This window comes from Rhinolophus sinicus, linkage group LG16, assembly GCF_036562045.2.
Source record: "Rhinolophus sinicus isolate RSC01 linkage group LG16, ASM3656204v1, whole genome shotgun sequence".
Taxonomy (NCBI): Eukaryota; Metazoa; Chordata; class Mammalia; order Chiroptera; family Rhinolophidae; genus Rhinolophus; species Rhinolophus sinicus.
In genome coordinates, this window is record NC_133765.1 from 1,073,762 (window position 1) to 1,097,840 (window position 24,079).

Here is a 24,079-nt window from a genome sequence, read left to right on the forward strand (position 1 = left end):
GTTTTGTCCTGTTCTTTCTTTTGGGACATACTACTTTGTCTCCGCATTTTGGCTGCCTCCCTGTGTTTGTTTCTATGTATTGGGTAGATCTGCTTCATTTTCCAGTCTTGGTAGAGTTTTCTTATGTAGTAGGTGCTCTATGGGGTCCAATGGTACAATCTCCCTGGTCACCTGAGCCAAGTGCTCCAGTGTGTCCCTTGTGTGGGTTGTGTGTGCCCTCTTGTTGTAGTTGAGCCTTGATTGCTGTTGGCATGTCAATGGGTGGGATTGACCCTACAGCTGACTGGCTATGAAGACTGTCCCTGACTACAGGGGATAAGCTGTTGCGTGGGTTTGACACCCCCTCACCACCCCCCAGAGTATGATTTGCTTTAGCAAGGCTCTGATTCCTGCTGAGTTCACCCTTTGGGTATATCATTTGTGGATCTAATTGGGTGGTACTCAGATGTGGTCTGAAGCCAAACACTGGGTGTGTTGGTTCTGGAGCCTCTTGGCAGGGGCTCTGGTGGAGGCCTAGGTTATCCACTGCCTGTGCTCAGCCAAGGGCCACTTGGTAGGAGCTACAATGTGATTGTGGTTGGTAGCTGCCTATGCTGTGCCTGGAAGAGGCTATGCTGTGAACTGAGGCCAGCTGCCATTAGTGCTGGGCTTGGGGCAGCTTAGCAAGAAGTACACAGCATGCCACTGTTTGTTTTGGGTTTGTGTACCTTTGAGAGATTTTAAGAGAGTCTGCAGCATGGGCTGAGGGTGGCTGCTTGTGTGGAACAGCTACTAAAAGAAGTTCAGGTTGGGCACATGAGGTCAGTGGGGCAAGGTCTCAGGGAATTACTAGGATGGGGTGAGTGGTGTTGGGCAGGTCAATATAGACTCAGATTTAGTGCCTGTGTGCACTTGCTAGCTGTGGGGATGGTGGGTAGGGCTCAACAAAGGAACAATGGTATGTGCCAACACTCAGTCCTGGAAAGAGCTGACCCCCCAGCCCTCACCCTGAAACCAGACAATTCACTTTCCAAATGTCCCTGACCTTTTTAAAGCCATTTTCCCTTTGTTGGAGCTTGCAGCATGCATTTGTGAGCAAGCGAGTCTGTGCTCGGGCCCTTTAAGTGGAATGCCTGGGATTCTAGCAGCCCTCTGTCTCACCCAAAGTCTCTGCTGATATTCAGAGCCAAATGTTATGAGACTCCTCTTCCTGGCACTGCTGCTCTGGGCTGGAGATCTTGTTGTGGGGCTGGGATCCCTCACTCACTCCTCAGTGGGTACCTCCACAGCCAAGATAGCACTCCTGATTCTTAACTGCCACTTGTGGGTATGTGACCAGCCTGTTTCACATCTCTGTCCCTCCTACCAGTCTTAACATGGCTTCTTCTTTATATCCTTAGTTATAGGAGTTCTGTTCAGCTAGTCTTCAGTTGGTTCTCAAGGGTGGTTTTTCTATAACTTAGTTGTAATTTTGATGTGGTTATGGGAACAGGTAAGCACGGTGTTTACCTACTCCACCATCTTGACCAGAAGTCAAGAATTGCCCTGCAAGATGTTATTGTCTCCAATTTAGAGATAGCAAACTGACAATCTGGGAGGCTTGTAGTTCTCCTCAAGGTGGCACATGTAATGTGCCAGGGCTGTGATTGAAATCCAGGTGGCCTGATCCCAAAGCAAGCTTTCCTTTCACAGAATCTCACTGTTCTCTAAATCTCTCAGTTCAGGACACATAGATATGGAGGTATTTGCAACAGAAGTAAATTAGAAGTAGCCTACATATAAAGAAAAAGTTTGGAGTGTTGAGTATTGTGACATGTTGAAATGATTTATCATAATGGTTGGTTATCACTTTCTTTTAACCTATTTAAGCTTTAAAGGGCCAATTTTCTTATTCTTGAGTGAACTGAAATTTCATCCTTGAATTGGAACTGGTACTTGTTAGAATAATTTTCTACCAAATATTTTTTCTCTTCATCTAGTTCCTCTAACAGGTGCACACTCAGGTTGGCTGTGATTAGTTCTAAAATCCAGCTGTAAAGATTCCCAAATTCTTGATTGAAACCAATATAGACTAAATTGCATATTGTTTGGCATCTGAATTACATGGAACTGATGTAACATTTTAATTAAAGCAGCCTCCCTACTGCTGTCTGTTGCAAAGTCCAGCCCCATTCAAGATAGGCTAGCCCAGCCCGGGAAAGGGTCCAGATGGATTGGGCTTTGGGGTCCTCCCCGACACTGCCTGTATATAGCCTGAGTTTAATGCAAATGGCACCTATCTTCCAGCCCAAGCAGCTGTTCTGGAACAGTGACTGCACGCGGCGCTGCCGCTGTTTCCGGCGCAACTTGATCCAGTGCGACCCACGCCAGTGTAAGTCAGACGAGGAGTGCGCGTTGCGCAACGGGGTGCGTGGCTGCTTCAGCACCAAGACCTCCTATTGCCTGGCGGCCGGCGGCGGTGTCTTTCGCACTTTCGATGGCGCCTTTCTCCGCTTCCCTGCCAACTGCGCCTTTGTGCTCTCCACAATCTGCCAGAAACTGCCTGACATCTCCTTCCAGCTCATCATTAACTTCGACAAGTGGTCGTCCCCGAACCTCACCATCATTTCGCCTGTCTATTTCTACATTAATGAAGAGCAGATTCTCATCAATGACCGGAACACTGTCAAGGTGACAAGCCCATCGTTGATTCTTAAGAAATGTTCCCTGGAACAAGGCATGGCTAGGGGACTGTTTGTTGTGGTTTCCCCAGGTAACCAAGTTTGAGGATAATAGGTTGTTGCTTCATGTGTGCCATACACAGATGACCAGATTTTAAAGAATGAAAGTATAAAGATTCCACAGGGTAAGAATGGGTCCCATTTAGTCCTTTGTTGACAATTCCAAAGGCTTACAGGAAAGGTACAGTGTCTCAGGGCCATAGTGACAGCATGGGTGCTAATAGAGCTTCAGGTGATGAAATGGTAGCTAAGTCAGCTTTTACTCTGGATTAATTTACATAAAGCATCTCATTTGTTTTTAAGAGCCTTTAAAATTATTCTTGGCTCTGCTCACCTGTAACAAAACCTGCTATTTCATCTTTGCCATCCTTTCTAGAAGCTGGGAGAAGGCAAGCATTTACCTAAAAAAAGAAAAAAACTACCTAAATAAAAACCTGCTGGAGCAGCCCCTACTATTGGAGGTCTCATGGTGACATGCCAAATAAAAGAAAACAGAGGCTGAATATGGTGACTTTCTCTTATTTGGCTCTTCCTTATGCCAGCTGCCTGATTTCTTACACCTGAGTCTTAGACCTGCATATAAATAAATGTGAATCTCTAGCCCACTCCCATAACTAATATGCCTCTCCGACCTGGATTTCTCCTACCTCTTCCATTTAAGAAGGTCATTTGCTCTGATGAACTATTGATAGTGACTCCAGCCTCTCAGCCAAACCAGGCTGCTCACAGCAGGTAGACCTGAACAAGGGAGTCAGACCCCAGTGCTGTGACTACAGCTAGGGAGGGACAAGGAGAGTGCCAGGATGCACACATTAACATTTTTTTGGAATTCAGTGCTATTGTGTGTATCTACTTTCCACCATTGGCTCAGATAATTGAGTGTATCTTAAATTTCAGCAGTCATCAAATAGCTTAGTATCGGGAGTTAGGCAAATGACTGGCAGTATTTTGTAAGCTTACAAAGAAGAGTTTGAATTTTAATACTAGTTTTTAACTTCAGTGAAAGCTTCTACTGTTTTTGACACCCCAGTTCCTTTTGCAAATTGGCCAACATAGGTACAACTGTGTTGGTCCAGAAACCAGGAGCTAGTGAAAATGACTACCTACGACAGCAAAAAAACTGACATCATTGCCGAATAAAAGACACCAAGCTACCAAAATAACAAAGAATCATATTTTTTGAAGCCTTCTGATTTTTTTAAGAAATAAAAGTTACTAATAACCTGGGTGGGGGGGAATACAATTCATTTTGTAAGTATAAGAAAAGCATGTTATGTCCTGTCCTAAGGGCTAAGAAAAGAAACTGTTCTAAAGCAGGAAAAATGATAAGAGCTGAAGACTGTGCCTATAGGACCTCTGGGGTGGACCTTCTGTTTGAACATTATGAGCAAGAAAACAACAAACATTGTAATGATCCTCAGATTCATTTTAACTGTGTTAGACTCACTTTAGCACAGGATTGGATTTCATTTTCAGTAATTGGTTTATGCTGGGGAAAGTTTTATACAAAAATTCAGCCATTTGTTGCGCGTTATATTTTTCTGTTTTCTTATCACTCTGCCTTCATATTTTGCTTCTTTGGGGGGAACTGTGAACTGTAAGATGAGTGAGTGTCCTTGAACTCTAGGGTAGGGATCAGCAAACTATGGGATTTAGCCAAATCTACTTGCTGCCTGTTTTGTAGATAAAGCTTTATTGGAACACAGCCTCACTCATTTAGTGACATATTGTCTGTTGGCTGCTTTCCTGCCATGAGGGAAGAGATGGATAGCAATAAAGATTGTAAGAGATTTACTCTGGCCCTTTACAGTAAATGTTTGCTAACCTCTGCCCTAAGAGTCATTTACTTTTTTTTTCTTGAATAGGTGAATGGCACACAAGTGAATGTTCCATTTATAACCGGGTTGGCAACCAAAATCTACAGCAGTGAGGGGTTCCTGGTGATTGACACCAGCCCCGACATCCAGATATACTACAATGGTTTCAATGTCATAAAAATCAGCATCAGTGAGAGGCTGCAGAACAAAGTGTGTGGCCTCTGTGGCAACTTCAATGGGGACTTAACTGATGATTATGTGACCTTGCGAGGAAAACCAGTGGTGAGCAGTGTGGTGCTGGCCCAGAGTTGGAAAACCAACGGCATGCAGAAGAGGTGAGAGTTCTAGCCTCTAGACTCAGTGGGCCAAATCCTCCCACATCCACAGCAGGTGTTCACAAGAAATGCACTTTCCATAGCATCATTTTCCTTTCCTGCAAAGAGCTGAGCCAAAGGTCTATGGAGTTGTCATAATACAGAGGCCTCAGTAATTGCTTGAATGGCAGAGGAAGAAACTGGGCTTAGATGGTATGACTCTAGATTTTCATGTCATCCAGCCCTTGGCTAAGAACTGCCCAGAGTCTGCCCAGGCTTAGAACTCTAAAGACTTGGCCAGCTACCCGACTGGGACCTGGGCACCCCTACTGGGGTGGGATTCAGAGCTGACTCAGGAGAAGAAGGGCTATCCCTGTCCCCCCGCCCCCGCCCCCAGTGCTGGTTCTAATTGTGTGTCCATGACTCTTACCAGAGGCTTATTTGTGGTTGTACAGGTAGAAGTTTGTGGAAGTCAGAAAAGCCTTCATAAATACAGAAGTTACCAAGGTTATTATCAGGTCCCTCTCTGGTCAACTGAGATAGAATGAGCTATACAAGTTATTTAAAAGATAGTTAACTTAGAACCCCTCTCGGCTGCTAAATTATGTCATACCTTTCTAGATCTATAGATACGCTTCCTGTTCCTGGTTTGTTTGTTTGTTTGTTTTTCACTTGTACAATGGCTTGCTCCCTTTGTGCTTAAACATGTCAAACATCAGCTAAATACCCAGATGTGGAAGTGAAACTTCAAACCCCCTTTGACCCTTCTACAGGTGTAAACTCAATAATATATCATAAATTAGACAGTCTTGTGAATTATGGGATCCAGAACTGCAAAGAACCTTGGGCAATATCTAGTCCAATCTCTTCTTTTTTGGGGTGAAATTGAGGCTAGAGTAGATGATTTGTATGAGGAGGCCCTGTAAGAGCCAGAATTAGATGCTAGCATTCCTAACTTGATGCTTTCTCTAAAATGTCACTTATTGGGCCCACAGTTAGAAAAATGACAACTGTGGACATTTAAGCTATTCTGGGGCTTCCAGACATATGCAAGGTTCAGTTCCCCCTAAGAAATTATGATTCTGTTTGAGCTTCCTTTCCCTTCCTTTCTTCCTCTTTCTTCCTCTATAAACAATTTCAGTTCAACATCAGTTTTCTAATGAAGGTTTTATTTTGGTCTCTGATAGCTAAACTGGAACTGGTTGAGAAGCTTCTGGACTTCCTTCCAAATCTTTAATTCTACCAACTGTCATTACCATTGTAGTAACTGTCACCATTATTATTATAATAATTGATAAATATAATAACCTATTAGTGGTGATTATATCAATTATATCAGTTCATTATATCAAAGGCTAATGGCTATTATGTCAATATCTACCTTTTGCCTGACACTTGGCTACCAATCCATTATTTTAACCCTCACTTATCCCAGTGATAGTAATAATAGAAATTACGTAACTACTTTCCTAAGGTCACATGGCTAGTTAGTACTGGGATTGGCATACCATGCTAACTTATGTGTTAGCAAAAGAGGTAACAGATGTGATCTTCCCTTGCACTGGAGGGCGCAGATGGTTGCTCTTGCTTCATGTAGCCTGACCAGACCTCTTGCCCCCAGCTGCAACGAGCTGCAGTTCTCACAGTATGCGGCGATGTGCGATAACGTGCACATCCAGAAGATGCAGGGGGACGGCTACTGCCTGAAGCTCACGGACATGAAGGGCTTCTTCCAGCCTTGCTATGGGCTGCTCGACCCCCTTCCCTTCTACGAGTCCTGCTACCTGGATGGCTGCTACAACCACAAGAAGTACCAGCTGTGTGGCTCCCTGGCTGCCTATGGAGAGTCCTGTCGCTCCTTTGGGATCCTCAGCACTGAATGGATTGAGAAGGAGAATTGCTGTAAGAGAATTATTTTATTTCTGCAGATTCTTTTCTAAGTTAAAAGAACCATGTTGCTGACCACATTGCTTTGTATAGTTTGGCTGGCTGGTCTCCATCTTTATCCATAGATCTGCTTCCAGGGTGGGAGAGTTGAGAGTTGTGAGCTATGGCAGAGATTTGATGAGGAGGATTTTCAGTGGAGCCTTAATCACCTGTAGTTCCTGTCCAGTGATTGAATTTGAAACACCAATTTGGGAATATGAGGTTCTCTGAGTTAGATGAGTAACAGTTTAGTGACTTATGAGGTCAAGGGACAGAGTATGGGACTCCTTATTGATTTCAGATCCCAAACTCAGCTCTACACCAGCTCCTTTAAAATGGGTTGGAGCCCAAATCAGAAAAGGTAGGCATGTGGCAAGTGGCAAGTTGAGTTGGAACTGAGCTGACTGTATCTGCCTGGGTAGAAAGGAAGCTATGGTTGGATTTGGATTTATAAAAGGAACACCACACACACACACACACACACACACACACACACACACACACACACGAAGGTCAGACAATTAAGTTTGCGAACTTTCTACCATGTAAGTGCACAGTGAAAATTTCGTGAACTTAATTTTCCAAACTTTGTGTGTGTGTTTATATTAAATTAGTGATAAAATAAAGATCTATAGATTCTTGTATTTTTTTGTACTAAGAAAATTATTTGATGTCTATATCCATTATTCTATTTGTTCATTTTTTTAATATGTAAGTAGTAATAGATGGAACAAATATGTATATAACATATGTAAATTTGTCATATACATATATGTGTGTCCATATACATAAATGGTCACTGTCACATTTTTGTGGGATGATACTGTGTCCAACAGAATTCCATGTACCTTGACACATACCACCAACCTGGTGTGTGTACGTAGGTACCACCATGAAAACTGGCCCATTCTAAGACTGTGCATGCACATTGGAAAATTTGCAGACTAAACCTGACCAAATACAGGAATGCATTTCATTCAGAACCTGAAAACAGTGTAGCTAATTAAAACATGCATTCACTGATTTGAGATACTGTTAACAGGCAAATTACTGGTCTCTGTTGGAAATCAACAAAAATGCTTTGTTTGATAACTTTAATATTTTACTCTGTTGTGTCAATAAACTATACTTTAAATAACTTTAAAATTAACTCTTTTGAACTTTAAAAATTGTCTGGGATTTTAAAAAATATATCAGTTTTTGTTTTTAACCTCAAAACCTCCCTCTGTATAAAGGCATATCTTATCTGCCAACTGGCAGATGAACCACCATATTTGTGAGGTGTTTTTCTTCTGGTGGACTGTAGCCTCCACACCTTCTTTCTGTTATGCTCTTGGCTTGTTTTCACATTGTGTTAATCAACCATCATATTTAGGGAGGGACTGCTGTGTGGTAACCATTGTGTCAGTTACTGAGCCTACTCAGCAAGTGAAAGTGTCTTTATGAAAAGAAGCCTTTAAAACTAAATGTAATTAAATGATGCTGATGGCTTTCATTCAGTCTTCCTTCCAAGAATTAAAGATAGGGTGATCCCTATACTCCCACCTATTACAATTAATTATTACAATTAGTCCTATTACAATTAGTTAATTAGCAGAGGGAGGGAATGGAGAGGGAATGGCAGCTGGGTCAGGAGAGGCATCTAGAGCTGTGGAGATCCGTTTTGTTTGTTTCATTTTTTAAAAATTTTTATTGGGGAATATTGGGGAACAGTATTGGGGAACAGTGTGTTTCTCCAGGGCCCATCAGCTCCAAGTCGTTGTCCTTCAATCTAGTTGTAGAGGGCACAGCTCAGCTCTAAGTCCAGTTACCGTTTTCAATCTTTAGTTGCAGGGGTCGCAGCCCATCATTCCATGTGGGAATTGAACCAGCAAACTTGTTGTTGACAGCTCGCACTCTAACCAACTGAGCCATCTGGCCGCCCCTCCGGAAGCTCAGTGGCAGCTCATTGTCTTCAATCTAGTTGTGGATGGTGCAGCTCACTGGCCCATGTGGGGATTGAACCAGCAACCCTGTTGTTCAGGGCTCACACTCTAACCAACTGAGCCATCTGGCCACCCTGTTTGTTTCATTTTTAAACTCTTGACATTGGCTCATGCTGGGATTGAACAGTTGTTGTTTCTTTAGCTCTCACCATCATATACCCTAAAGAATAGGAGAGATTCTTTAAATGAAGAAGTGAGTGTCTCAATGAAAATGCCCTCAGTGGTTCTCAAACTGAGGTATTCAACATCTTGCAGATGGTCTGTGGCTTCATCTGCTACAGAAATATTATTCATAATATGATGATAATGACACTTCATGTACACATATTTTCTTTAGAGTTTTACCCTTTTTAGCAAAACAGCACCATTAATCTATGTCAGTGCTTGTGAATTGTGTGTAGGTTTTTGGTTTATCTATTTTTATAAAATTAAGTAGAAGTTCCTGGGGAAAATGGACCATGAATAATCAAAAAGACTAAGAAGTCCTGTTGTAAGGGAACTCTCTGGGTCCTTACTGGCCCTAAAATTGTCTTTCTTGACAAATATTTGTTGAGCACCTATTATGAGGTGACTGGGTTTTGGGAATAGAGAGATAAATGATTTGGACCCTGCTCTTTATAAAGATACAATGCACATACTTGTAGTATGGTGTACAAGTACAGTAATCATGGTGTATCTTGGCAGTTAAGAGTGTCTATGCATTCCATCTTCACCACAGAACCTTCACTTGTGTGTGACCTTGGGCAAATTTCAGTTTTGAAATCAGGGTTACAATACTTAGCTCACAGAGCATTTGTGAGGGTTGGAGGTGATAATGCTACTAAAGCATGAAGCACAGTGTTGGACCCATAGCAAGGGCCCAATTACTAGCTGTTGTCATTATTTTCTAGAAGGTTGTCCTGTCTGTTAATTTGTGACTGCCATCTGATCATCACCAATTCCATTAGAGTGGCAAATCCAAGAGTATAACCACATGCTACTGGGTGTTTGTGTGAAAATCAAATTGTGCATGTTTCTGTTTGTTTTCCTTTTTAGCAGGAGTGGTTGAAGATCCCTGTGTGGGGGCGGACTGTCCCAACCGAACCTGTGAGCTGGACAATGGAGGAGAGCTATGTGGTTGCATCGAGCCACCCCCCTATGGAAACAGTGAGTGACACCTGCCCCTTCCCTCCACCCCCACCCAGATGGGCCCAATGGGATAGGCCTGGCAGCCACATAGGAAAGCTCCAGGACTGGAGCCCATATGCCCCCACACTGTAGGTTAGAAACCCAAATAACAAAGCTTTAATGAGCATTTAAACAGATCAAGGAAGCAATCTGACCACTTCAGAGTAGGCTAATGTTCATTTCCTCATATCTACATCCTTTTCTACCATAAATCTATATATGAATGGAATCAGCCAGTTCCATCTGAGGCCACATTCAACATCAGAGAGATCAAAACTGATGTTTCAGACTTATAGGGAAGAAAGGTGGTTTGACAAAAATGTGAAAGAATCAGGATGAGTGCCAGGTGCTTTACAACTCATGTAAAGCCAGTTTTATCTGGCCCCAGCTTTAGGTAGGTCCTGAAGAAACAATTGAAATGTTTGAAGCAAACAGCAATCAACTAGGACTCCAGGTTCTGTTCCTAACATAGCCCCCTTACAGTAAGAGTGCATCTGTGATGTCACTAAAAGGGGACATCAGCTCCGCGAGCAACCTTGCCTGAACTACGAAGCTCAGAAGCCGTGTGCTAAGTTTAACATTAGAGAGTGAAAGCCTAATTGACTAAAAGGCTCCATAGGAGGGGACAACATGTGCTGCTCTTCAAGAGTTTCACCTAAGCAGATAACAATGTTTCCCTCTGTTTCTGTAGTGCTCTTTCGCCTGTGTTTATGTACTCACAGAACATCTCAATGGGTGCATTCCCATGTCATAAAACAAGAGCTCCTACTGCTCACCTGGGAGTCAGCTGGGACTTTGGGGTGGCCTAGCCAGTGCTGCTCTCACTTGGGGCATGTTCTTTAGCCAAGCCACAGTGAGCCAGATGTGGTATATAACTTACGAAAAACAGCTACTTCCAAAGTGGGGGCAAAGTCCTAGTTTATGAAGAAAAGACAAAAGATACTTTATTCATATTTTTATCTTTCATTCATACTTTCATCTTTGCATTTCTACAGTGTCCCAGTTATTGCTTTGAATGAATTCTTATACTCGTTTGGTTTGATCAGAGCTTAGTGAGACATGCCACAGCCTTTGTGCAAAGATCATTAGCTTTTTGTAAAGGAAACTGTAATGGATGCCTCATCCCCATCCCTGCAGCAAGACAAACTCACACTGACTTGCCTTTCATAATAACTGTTCCCCACAGACTCACATGACATTATTGACGCAGAGGTGACCTGCAAGGCTTCCCAAATGGAAGTGTCCATATCTAAGTGTAAACTCTTCCAGCTTGGCTTTGAGAGAGAGGGCGTGAGGATCAATGACAGACAGTGCACCGGCATCGAGGGGGAAGATTTTATCTCCTTTCAGATCAACAACACCAAAGGGAATTGTGGGAACATCGTGCAGGTGAGAAATCAGGTCTGGGAAGAGCACCTGGCAGAGGAAGTGATCTTCCAGGTGTCTGCACATTGATTGTCCTTAAAGCCACTTAGAAATATCCTCCTTGGGAAAGAGCAAAAGGCATATGTGAAATGAAAGACATAAGAATGGTCATTTGGTGCCAAGTAGTTGATTGAATGGAAAGAGCTTGATGGTGACACGCTTCTTTCCTTGGTTTACGCTGTGTGCTGTCATCCTTTGCCCTGCACATTGACACATTTTTGTTACTTCTCTCATGCTTCTGCTCTTCTTCCAGGTAAATACAGCTGGGTTCAACTATTTCGGGGCATAGTGTGTCCCAGACATCATTTAAGACAAATACAGCAAGGTCCCAACTTTTAGTATCAGATTATCCAATTTATAGGTTAGCAAAGCCTCTTACTTCTCTTCTTTCTGTTCCTCTCTGCTGTCTGTCTTTTTTTTTTTTTTTTTTTTTTTTTGATATCTGTGTTCATTTGATAAATATGTTCCTTCTTTAATCAGGGAGGGAAAGGGAGGATAAGAAAGTGAAACTTCCATTTGTTCATTTTGGTATTTGTGGGCATGTCTAGTAAAAGATTTGGTAGAGGAGAGATTTTGAATTAAGAATTTAAAAAGACTTAAACATTACCCCATGATGGCAATACTTCAGGCTGTACCCTATTTAGATTCCCACAGGCAACTGGAGGCTGGTTGTTGTTAGAATTCATGAAATCACCCTCTGTGGGCATCAAAGGTTATCAGACTGAAGGGTGCTGTTGACATCTATTGTAATACGTGTTTGTTTGTTTTCAAGTAAATGCCAAGGCGAGCTCCATACTGATTTCTACTGGCCTCTGGGTTATGTATGGAATGAAGCCATTTCTTCACTTTCGGGGCGTGGGTTTGAAATGTGAGCCACATACTGCCAGATTTAATGATTTTTTACCTCTGTTTGTTCTGCAGTCCAATGGTACTCATATCATGTATAAAAACACCATCTGGATCGAAAGTGCCAACAACACTGGCAACATCATCACCAGGGACCGGACCATCAATGTGGAATTTTCGTGTGCTTATGAGCTGGATATCAAGATCTCCTTAGACTCTGTTGTGAAGCCTATGCTCAGGTAAAGAATTTCATGAGTTGTGTGCGTGGCTTTGTCTTTTCCGTGACAGTGAAGTTTAGCATAATCAAAATTGCTAGCTTTTATCTTTGAAGCACTAGGGAAAAAGTAATTATTATTTTCTGCACTTAAATGCCTTAGACTAGCACTGTTCAATAAAACTCTCTGCAATGATGGAAATGTTCTATATCTCTACTGTCCAATACAATAGTTATATGTGACTATTGAGCACTTGAAATGTGGCTGAGGGTGCTGAGAAATTGAATTTTAATTTAATTTCATTTTAATTGCCACGTGTGGCTAGTAGAAACCTATTGGACAGTGCAGGCTTAGACTTCACTATCTGCTTATCTATCTGCTTTGCCTTCCCTCTGCATTTTCAGCTTGAAAAATGGTAGGTGATTGAATAAACATAATTGTTTGGGGTTCCCTGCCTTATGATTTTTTCCCTTTTAGTGTCATTAACCTGACAGTTCCAACCCAAGAAGGCAGTTTCACCACCAAGATGGCACTCTACAAAAATGCCTCCTACAAACATCCTTACCGCCAGGGTGAAGTGGTGTTGACAACTCGAGATGTGCTGTATGTAGGGGTCTTTGTGGTTGGAGCCGATGCCACACATTTGATCCTGACGCTGAACAAATGTTATGCAACCCCCTCCCGTGACAGCAATGATAAACTCCGATATTTCATCATTGAAGAAGGGTGGGTAGCCTCTTTTAAGACAACCTCAGAGCCTTAATCTTCATCATTTTTTAGAGAAGAGAATGGGAACTAATATTTGTTGACTACCTACAAGGCCAGCATTTTGCATCCATTAACTGTCAAATTCTCATAATAACTTGTACGGTAGATATTATAAGCCTCATTTTATAGATGAAAAGGCTGAGGCTTAGTGAGAGCAAGCAACTTGCTTAAAGTCACACAATAATTTAGTGGTAGATCCATCCTCAAGTACATGTGGCATTAACTACAAAGATATTCTCAGTGTGATCAAAGAGGGGATTCTGTCCTGCCTACTTTGAATTTCAATTTGAGAGAAATGTGGATCCTCTACACATGAGAGAATGCAATGAGAATAACTAAAGGTTGGTGACTAGGACATCTATTAAAATTAAAAAAGAAGTAGAATAATAGTCTATAAAATCAAACAATTTCTTTTTACTTACCACTATATGCCCAGCACCTAGTATGTTTTCTGAAATATAACAAAATTTATATTTTGTTATAAAACAAAATTTTTGAATGAATCAATGAATGAGTGAATGAATGTAAAAGTAAAGACTATAAACCAAACAACAATAATGATAATTATCTTTATTTGTTAAAAAAAAACTAGTTATGTCAAGTAATAATAATTATTTTAATAGCTTTATTGCATACGTAATTTATATGCAATAAAATGTACTTGCTTTAAGTGTAAAATTGAATGATTTTTAGTAAATTTAGAAGAGGGATGCAATCATCACCACAATCTAATTTTAGAACATTTCCATCACCCCAGTATAATAAATCTTAGAGCAGAAGACTGTATCAATCTTTTTTTTTTCTATTAGATGTGGTAGAGATCAATTCACACTGGCTTATGCAGAAAACAAGGCGTTTAATGGTTACAAAACCAAATCACAGGAGTGGATGTGGGTTCAGGGATGATTGGATCCAAGGAGCCAGATGCTGTCAAGACTCTCTGTCCCTTGCTCTGTCCTTTGTCTCTGTCTCTCTGTCTCTCACTGACCTCATTAGACACTGGCAAACCTGGACTCGTGTTCTTACAGCATTGTAACTACCAAGGAGTGAGCGTTCCTTCTAACCCTAATTCAGGGACTCCCAGAGAAGGAATGTGATTAGACATTCTTGGCTCCCTGCTTCTCCTTTGTTTGGAAGGGATATGACATTAAATTGCCTGGTGTCGTCGGGGGAGAACAAAGTTCTCCTTAACCCTCTTAGGGTCCCTGGCTGGGTCTGAAAATTAAATGAACAAAGACAGGTTAACAGAAGAAAAACATCCAAATTTATTAAATATAAGTTTTATGTGACCCAGGAGCCTTCATAAGGCTGATGACCCTATAGGAAATTATTAAACCTGAGTGTTTTATACTAGGTTTGATGAAGAGTGGGCAGTCATGGACCAGTATAACAGGTTAAAGAGTTGGAGGTGATTGGTGAACTGGGGAAACTTGAGAAGGCCTGTTTGTTCATATTCTTCTGAGTCCCTTTGTCTCTGGAATTAAGGATGCTCTTTTCCTCAGGTTATGGGTGGACATCTCTCACATGAAGGTTTTATGACCTCTTTCAGGTGAAAAGGGTCAGGGAGAAAGTCAGAATGACCTTCCTGCTTCTGACATTTTCTCAAACTCAGTCACCTTAAAATATGTGGTATATAAACCAAAAACAACAAAAGAACAAGACAAACAAATGAGAAACAGAAACTCATAGACACAGACAATAGTTTAGTGGTTGCCAGAGGGTAACGGGGGTAGGGTGGGGGGTGGGAGATGAGGGTAAGGGGGATCGAATATATGGTGATGGAAGGAGAACTGACTCTGGGTGATGAACACACAATGGGATATATAGATGATGTAATACAGAATTGTACACCTGAAATCTATGTAATTTTACTAACAATTGTCACCCCAATAAATTTAATTAAAAAAAAAAAATTCAATATGCCAAGGTGCCAGATTTTGGGGTAGTGTGTCCTGGGTCAGGGAGTGCTATGGATACTGTAATTAGCTTTAGGGTTGGAGGGAAAGGAATGGTTTCCCAAAAGAAGAAGGATGTGGTTCTGGGCAAACAATAATAGCCACTATTTTGCAGATGAAACAGGCTCTGAGAGGTTAGGTATACAGCTAACGAAGGCCACCCTATCAGAAAGGGGCAGAGGAAGGATCTTTCCAGGTATCACGACATACTAACTCCTGAATTGGCCAGGCCTGGCTTGTGTTGGCTGGCACGGGTTGCTGAGGCATATTGTGGAATTTTCAGCAAAGATTTCACTAAGGCATTTGACTTTCTGAATTGGTTTTTAGCTTCCTTAGAGGCAAAGGGAAGGATTTGGAGACTACTTGGTGTCTTGCAGGCCTAGTTGCTTGGGCTGATGTCACAGTTTTCCTTTTCTCCATGTATCTTCCCAAAATAAAAGGGCTAAGATGTGAGCCACTATACAAATGCAAACCCAGGTGATATGGCTGTACCTCCTTTTGAAGATCACTGTGGCATTGAGCATTTTTTAAATAGTAGTTAATAGACTTCACACTGAGAGGGAGAGCAAACAAATGAGCCTGTTCATAAATCTCAGCTTTCCCTAGAGTCTGAACAAAGGCCTTCAAAGTGAAGTGATTTCATCGTGTGGGAGAATTTTAATTCCTGAGTCCTTCTGACCTTTCTTGGAGGGATGTGGGTATTGTTTTTTCCCAGTGAACTTGCAGGAAAACTGGTGCTCAGCGCTGAATGGAAAAGCAGCAAAAGGGTCCAGTTCAGACTTTGGAGTGGTCGTCTGTCCCTCTCCAGCTGTGTGGATGGCAGAGGTGGCACCAGCATCTATTAGTGACTCAGAAGCCTGGGGACAAGCAGGTCACCTCTTTTTCCTCTTCATGTGCCTAGATAGAGGGAAGGACACTTAGTTCTTCCTCCGAGAGGGGACAAGCGATTCCAGTGCTTGGCTTGTTTGCTCACACTAAGGCAGGTGTCCAGATAGCCTGTCCTTGCTTCCCTAGGCTTCTCCCTTTTGCTCCATGATTTTCTAATACTTAGACCTCAAGTCGTCTCTCTGGGAGTTGGGGGTCTGGTTAAGAGGGAAGGTCTATGTGAAGATCAAGAGCTGTGAACATTTTAGAATCTTTGAACCAACTTAGCTTATTCAAGTGAGTAACAGTGACAAGAAACAGTATAGCAAGCAAGTTTTTGTTTCAAAGCATTTAGGAGACTATTGCCTTGAAGACTTCATTAGAAAACTTAATAGGTGTGGGAATGCTGAAGGATTACTTCAATTTTTAGTTTTCCTGTTAACTAAGCTATTTAATTCTGTTGGCTAGGGGAAGGAAACCTAAGAAAAAGAGTTGCCCTTTTCTATCTTTATCATTTTAAAGAACTTCTTGGCTCCTAGTGTGAGCCATCCTTGAGTGTGGTAGCGCAATTCATTCATTCACTACCTCAGTCATCCAGCAAAGGTTTTTACATACTTACTAGTGCCCTGCAGTGTATTGGAGACACAGGGAGGATTACAACTTGATTCTTGCACTCTAGGGGCTCAACAGGGTGCTGTTGGCCAATCCAGGAAAACCCACTTATTCCTGCCTCCTCAGGGCAGGACTAGGGGAAAGAAGAGGAGCCACAGGCTGGTTTGGAGACAGATCAGGATTCATGCATGTGAAGGCGCGGCGTGCAGGAAGACCTTGTAGTTCGGGGACTCATTACTTGAAAAGACTCTGGGGCATAAGAGAGACTATGATACACTTGGGAAACTAAGTACTGGAGGCAGAATATCTGTACCTGAGGGAGGGCTGCAGCTGTCATTGCTTATTGTCTCAATACCACAAGGAGGATAGGGAGGTGAGAGAAGACACAGTCACATCAAAACAATTCTTCATCTCATCCTTGACTGTTCTCCCTTTTTTTCCAGCTCCCACCTATTTCAACATGTGGAAAGATTTTCCAATAAGGTTTGAATCAGGAGCCCCTCCCAAAGTCGATAATTAACTGAAGAAAGTACGGGTGAAGTAACCTTGTGTTTGTTAAACTGATGTCAGTAAAACACAGCATTATGAGGGGGCAGAATGAGAAACTGAAGCATAGGGAAATTGAGTGCCATCCCTACAGTGATTTTGTTTTTAGTTGCAGTTAGGGTACTAATTGGAGGTGCTGTTTGATGCATTCAAAGGACACTATAAATATTTACGTATAAACTGTGTAAAAACTATATAAATATAAGAGTGGTAATAAATGACAAACCCACATGGTCCAGAGGTTACTTTCAAAGGCAAAGGCATTTTTACCATTTACAATGGTTTTATACGAAAGTGTGACGCAAAGATTCCTTTTTTTTTTTTTGCCTGAATAGGTGTCAGAACATTAAAGATAACACCATTGGGATCGAGGAGAACGGTGTCTCCCTAACCTGTCGCTTTCATGTCACGGTCTTTAAATTCATTGGGGATTATGATGAAGTTCATCTTCACTGTGCAGTGTCACTCTGCGATTCAGAAAAGTACTCCTGTAAAATAGTAAGTCAGAGTGTAAAAACGGAAATGCTTAGCCCTATTTCTTGCTGCCCCAGTTTTCCCAACACAGGGATCACAAATGCCAGGATCTGTGTGACTCCTTAGAGTTCTTTACATCTCATAGGTCCTGGAAGTGACTGAACTGGAATCATCCTCAGATGCTGAGGAGCAGCAGTCATCTTTGGTGGACAATAAGAGAGAGAATATAGTGGAATAATATCCATTTACTCCTCTCGTCTGTCTCTGAAATGTCAATCTGTCGTTGGTGTATCACTAGATTAGGATTTCTCAAACCTTGGCACTAACTGATTTTGGACCAAATCAAATAACCCTTTGTAGTGGGGGCTATGGTGTGCATTGTAGGGCATTTAGCAGCATCCCTGGCCTCTACCCACTAGATTCCAGTAGCACCTCCCCACAGTTGACAACACCCAAAAATGTCTCCCGACATTGCCAGTTGTCCCTTGGGGGTGGGAGGATGGGACAAAAGCTGCCCATTTGAGAACCACTGCACCAGAGTCTCAAGGAGCCAGGCCACCTGACTCCGAAGTGAACAGTGAGGCCAAGCTCTACTCCACTGTAGAAGCAAACTGCTGGACTCAGGATATACTTTATCCAGGTTTTTTTTTAGACAGGGATTGTCCTACAGCTCACTCAGAGCCACACAGGATGTGTGCCCTGGCTGGTGGCATAAGGTTACAAACCAATCAACTCTTCCATGCCAGGTGTTCATCCCCACTGTGTATGGCTAATGTGTCTAAGATTTTATTGCACTGGTCCCTGGTCCCTAACTTTTAACATTCCAGCTTTCTACTTTACCCCATGTTTGCAGAATTGAGATGTGAATTATGGTCAGAACTGCTTATACAATCTACTGAATATATTACTGTCTGATGAGATATAACGATTCTCATTCCAGGAAGGGAATCTCTTTGAATCTAATTCTAGTAGGAAGAATATATTTAATTCTCTTCAACATAAAGCCTAGAGTCCCAGTGGGCTCAGGGATCAAGAAGGCATTGGTTCTAATTAATTTGAGCAGTGACAGTGCTCAAGGCCAGAACCATTGCCTCTTTGGAGATGGAAACATGGTGAAGAATAAATTATCAGCTTAATTGTGTCAAATTTTCCCTCTGGTATTCTGTCTTTCAGAATTGCCCACAAAATTCCAGGATTGCCACAGATTATACCAAAGAACCCAAAGAACAGATCATTTCAGTGGGACCTATCAGGAGAAAAAGTATGTATGTTCCTAAAATGCACTACAAACGATTAAAACAATGGGACTTGAAGGCTGGAGATGAGTCTTGCCTGTGTTTCCCCTGGGTGTGAATGTGACGGATCCTCGAGGAGGTGCAAGTACCAGTTTGAGAAGACTGCCCACTACCGTAATGAAACCTTCTCCTTAGCTTTTAAAACTCACAATGGCATTGGGCCTTTCTTTTTTCTCTCCTGTCTTTAAAAGTCTTGCCCTTAGATAGGAGTTGAAGAGTTGAACTGTCTGCAGTGAATTTGACCAACTACTCTTTTTTAGGGCTGGACTGGTGTGAGGACAATGGAGGGTGTGAGCAGATTTGCACAAGCCGAGTAGATGGGCCTCTGTGTAGCTGTGTGACCGGAACCCTGCAGGAGGACGGCAAGAGCTGCAGAGGTAGACACACCCCATACCCCGCGCCCGCCTTTCCAGGGCAGGGAGCTGGGGCACAGGAAGTTCTTGACTCCGAGGAGGAGAAATTCTCAACTGAAGCCCACTCAGTCATCAACTGACCAATGAAAATGCAAAAAATAAGAAGGAAAATTTGGGAAAACTCCCAAGAAATTCTAGCACCATTTTGTTTTGTTTTTCAACCTTTGGGTTCCAGCTATTTTAGCTAAAAGATGAAAGTCATTTTATTAAAGATAAGTTATCCATCCATTTAAGGACCAAATATTGGCCTTAAATATGGCCATGCAGTCTATTTGGGCTGTGATTGGGATTGGGATGTTTGGTCCAACAAAAAGATCTCCCATAGTAGCCTTAGTACGTGGCTTCCTTGGTGTTCACTGAGGTGAGGAGGAGTCTTCTGAGCTTGGGCTACTCCTGCTGCTTTGCTGCCTCAGTCAGGGCCAGTTGGATAAAGTGGGTTCTTGCCAGTTTAATTGCCTCTATTTAGTTGAGAATTGAAAAATTGTCTGATCTCTATCAAATAGACATATTTTTAATAGGACTTACTATGTTCCTTTTTGTTCACAGCTTCTAATTCTTCCACTGAACTTCAAGTCTGGACACTTCTTCTCATCATGACCCAGATTTCATTATGGCATTTTGTCTATAAATCAGGCATGACCTCATAATTAACTCAAGGTTGCTATATAAAGTACTGTAATTTACTTACTCCAACTCCCTGTAGGATCAAAGGTGTGTGCCCTTAAGTCAAAACCTATTTGAAGTGTGCAGCGTCTCAATGCCATGCCACCTGCCTCAAACAGTCAGAGATCTGGAAATGAGTGGAATTCCAAGCTCCTCTTTCAAAGTACACAACAGGGCTTCTAAAAGCCAGTTGTGGAAAGCATATATCTTGCCTAAAATTTCCAAACAGTTGTCATTTAGAAACTTTGGTTCACGTAACTAACCAGTAAAGGAAAAAAATCTGGTTAGAAAAGTCTAACTGGAAATCTGACCAGAGAAATCTGTCAAACCAGTGCTGTTTCTGGATCATAGTTTTTACAAAGAGAGGGTCTGTGGAACATATTAAGAAGCAATGACTGGGAGGTTTGACTCCCTCTGAGGAATCTTTCCAATGTTTGGATGTGTCTGATCTATGATATGCATGTGTTGCTCCCTTCTCTTTATGATGGACTCCTTCCCTAATCCCATGTCCTTCAACCTTGCCATGGCAGCTTGGTCACTGGGTACATTGTTTGCAGACCTGGGGAACCCTGCTCCTCATATCCCATCCCCTCAGACCCAATCCTTTCTCTTTTACAAATCAACCAAATAATTTTTAATGTGTTTTATGCTTAAATAAACTTTGTGTTCAAGTATTCTCATTACTTGGTGGCTGGAATCATTCTTACTGATGTTAAGCCTTGCACGCTAAATAGCACATTGTGATTTTAAAAAGGAGGCAGGAGAGGCAGCAATTAGACCAGGTCTGCACTGCTGGGCCAGAGCTTCAATGCATTTTTATTGTATGACTGTTCATGTGTACTTGCACAGCACTAGTAGGGTGTTAAGAGGCTGTAGAAGAGAAGCAGGGAGCCCCCTCTTTTGTAAGTAGCACACAAACACACATTTACTATAATTAACTACAAAATGGAGGGCCTGCTATATATACCCCTGAAATGCTTCTCTTTTTAAGGTTCAAAACAAGGTAAAACCCATTGCAGGTTTATTTCAAAGTTTTGTTTTAGATGTAAGCCAACAGCAGTTTTGAATTTTTCTGGGAACTCTGTGAAAAGCTGAACAGAAATCCTTAGCATCCTTGACCATGGGTGTGGATACAACTACTGTTCTCTTACGTGTGAAGGCACCACACTGTCCCTGGGTTGAAGCAGTGGCGTGCAGACTGAGCTGCTTTGTTCTCCCAGCCCTCTGGGAGCGTCAACAAATTCTAGCTTGTCTCGGCAGTCAGATATGCTATGTGGCTAAGAGGATGACAGGGTTTTTTTTGATGGAGAAAAATATACATCTGCTTCAGCCTGAACATCTTAAGATCTTATGGGAAAATGCATGTTTAGATGAATTAAGGAATCAAATCATCTATTCTAGGTGAGACACAATGTCTCGCTCACCGTGATAGAAATCGATGTTATAGGCATGTACTTTTTTTCACATGGGCATTTCAGTTCCGGACTGTCCTCCATCCTCTTCAAAATTAGAAGACTCAGATGAGCTGATGCACCGCACTCACTTACGCATTTAAGATTTAGGTTTTTGCAATCAGGCAGAATCTGAGTTGAACACAATAATGTCTCGTTTATTTTTTACTTGATTTTCTTAGATGAATTTTAAGTAAAAACATACAAGGAAGAGTGTTTTAATATTTAATAACTCCTCTTTATTGATTTTCAGGTCAAAGTCATTAGAAATTTCTGTATTAAAGACTATATGTTTATAGGGTTTTGTTTCTTTTTAAGCTTTTTAATGAAATGCTTTCTTGCCACATTTTGGCCTTTGGATTTCTCACTTGGTTGACATCCTTAACTCATCTATCAACAGGATAACTAGGCAGAGGTGCCATAACAACAACAACAAAGCCTCAGAATCTCAGTGTTGAACAACAAAGGTTTCTTTCTTGTTTTTACCAGAATCTCTTAGTCACCCTGGGACAGAGGTTGATGGAGACTTCATTACCATTTTGTTTTCTCAACAGAATTTTTTGAACAATTTATCCTTTCCCCACAGAACTTTATTGTATACCAAGTTTTAATCTCTGTGCTTCTCTTTGTGAATTCTTGATTCTATGCCATTGGTTTATTTTTCTGTTCCTGTGTCAGAACTACACTTTTTAAATTGAAGTATAATTGACATACAACATATTACTTTTAGGTGTACATCGTAATGATTTGATATGTGTATATTTTAGGAAATAATCACCAGAATAAGTCTAGTTAACATCCATCACTACACATAGTTACAACTTTTAAGATCTACTCTCAGCAACTTTAAAAAAATACAATATAGTATTATTAACTATATTCACCATCCTATATATTTTATTCCCAGAACTTACTTATTTTATAACTTGACATTTGTACTTTTTGACCACATTCATTCATTTTACCCACTCCTCACTTCCTGTCTCTGGCAACCACCAACGTGTTCTCTGTCCATGAAATTTTTTTTTTTCAGATTCCACATATAAGATCATGCAGTATTTGTCTTTCTCAGTCTGACATATTTCATTTAGCATTATGCCATCAAGGTCCATCCATGTTGTTGCAAATGGCAGGATTTCCTTCTCTTTTTATGGTTGAATAATATTCGTGTGTGTGTGTGTGTGTGTGTGTGTGTGTGTGTCCCTAACCTTTTTTCCTCATTCATTTATTGATGGACACTTAGGTTGTTTTCATATCCCATGCTGCAATGAACATGGGAATGCAGATATCTTTTTGAGTAAGTGTTTTAATTTCTTTTGTATAAATACCCAGAAGAGGATTTGCTGTGTCATAGGATAGCTCTATTCTTAATATTTTGAGGAAACTCCATACTGTTTTCCATAGTGGCTGCACCAATTTATATACCCTCAAACAATGCACGAGTGTTCCCTTTTTTCCACATCCTCTCCAACATTTGTTATTTCTTGAAACTTCATTATCTTTTGATGCTGCCAGTTCAACACAAGACTTTTGGGGTTCACCTTGGTAAGGAGAGAAAATGTGGAGAATCACACCCCACAACAGACACATGTTACCTCTGTTCCCATTTCATTAGCCAAAGCAAGTTATATAGCTGTAACTAACTTACAGAAAGCAGGGAATCGTGACCTTCCCATGAGTATGGGAGGAAGAAGAATTGGAAAGCTGAGGTGACAGTTGCCACACTGTCTTTGAGTCCGTCACTCCTATCTGTATTAAAGAGAAATATACCTACAGAACTAAAAACAAACAGTCCACTTAGCTAATTTATCTGGAAGGCAGAACTGGAAGATGATCCTCACTCTTCTATTAATTCTCTGCTTGAAACAAATCATTCGCTATCACAATACTTTAACTTTGCTCTCTATAAAATGAGAACACTAAACTTCAAACATTCTTATGTTAGAAAATGATACTATACAGATGTAAACCATATGACAGTATATATTTAGATAACTCCAGAACATTGCTTTTTCCTGCCACTCAAAAAGATTTGCCTCAAGGAAGGGTGAAAAAATGCACATGGCTTAGAAAGTTTAAAAAGGAATTTAATTGGGACTCTTACTAACTTGGTATTTGTCTGATAGCAAAAGAAACAATACCTTGGGATCTGGTATTTCTGACAATTGGGAATACTGTAATTAGTTTCTTAACCAGTAGTAGGTGTGTGCTCTACTCAAAATCCTAACGGCAAAACTTGAGAGCACTGATTGTTTCACGTTGTCTAATATTATAACTGTTTTTAGAACTATTTGACATTTAGTGAGAGCTTGAAACCTAATAAAAAAATTTTTCAACTAAAAGAATTAAGTCATTACCAAAAGATGACAAGCATGCAGGTTTAGGGTAATAAAGAATTACTTTCTTACTAATTTAGAATTAATCAAGCATCTACCCATTCTGAACCTTCTGGCCTCTCTCCTAGAACTCGGGAGATCTGCATCCTGTATATCATTATAATTTGGTCCTGGTCAGGAGAACACGATGGCATTTTTTAGGGCCCTAAATGCAGTGGCATCTGTGGTAGAATCCAGTGAAAAAGAAAATCAAACAGCACCCTCTAGTGTCCTCTTTTTATGTTTTCATGAAACCCAAAGTTATATTG

General features: G+C 41.2%; 1 protein-coding gene across 3 annotated transcripts in view; it reads left to right on the plus strand.

Moving 5' to 3' along the window:
- LOC109438846 (tubulin-specific chaperone cofactor E-like protein) overlaps window positions 1-20,664 on the plus strand; it is a 179,170-nt gene extending 158,506 nt beyond the window's left edge. For all 3 annotated transcript variants that reach the window (XM_074321534.1, XM_074321530.1, XM_074321531.1), the window contains 11 exons: window positions 2,266-2,649; window positions 4,565-4,851; window positions 6,452-6,732; window positions 9,777-9,887; window positions 11,095-11,297; window positions 12,255-12,418; window positions 12,872-13,120; window positions 17,475-17,637; window positions 18,787-18,874; window positions 19,169-19,285; window positions 19,868-20,664. In XM_074321534.1, the coding sequence (XP_074177635.1) occupies window positions 2,266-2,649; window positions 4,565-4,851; window positions 6,452-6,732; window positions 9,777-9,887; window positions 11,095-11,297; window positions 12,255-12,418; window positions 12,872-13,120; window positions 17,475-17,637; window positions 18,787-18,874; window positions 19,169-19,285; window positions 19,868-19,968 (2,148 nt within the window). In that variant the 3' untranslated portion in view covers window positions 19,969-20,664. The remainder of the gene's footprint in view (window positions 1-2,265; window positions 2,650-4,564; window positions 4,852-6,451; window positions 6,733-9,776; window positions 9,888-11,094; window positions 11,298-12,254; window positions 12,419-12,871; window positions 13,121-17,474; window positions 17,638-18,786; window positions 18,875-19,168; window positions 19,286-19,867) is intronic.
- Window positions 20,665-24,079: the final 3,415 nt, after the last annotated feature.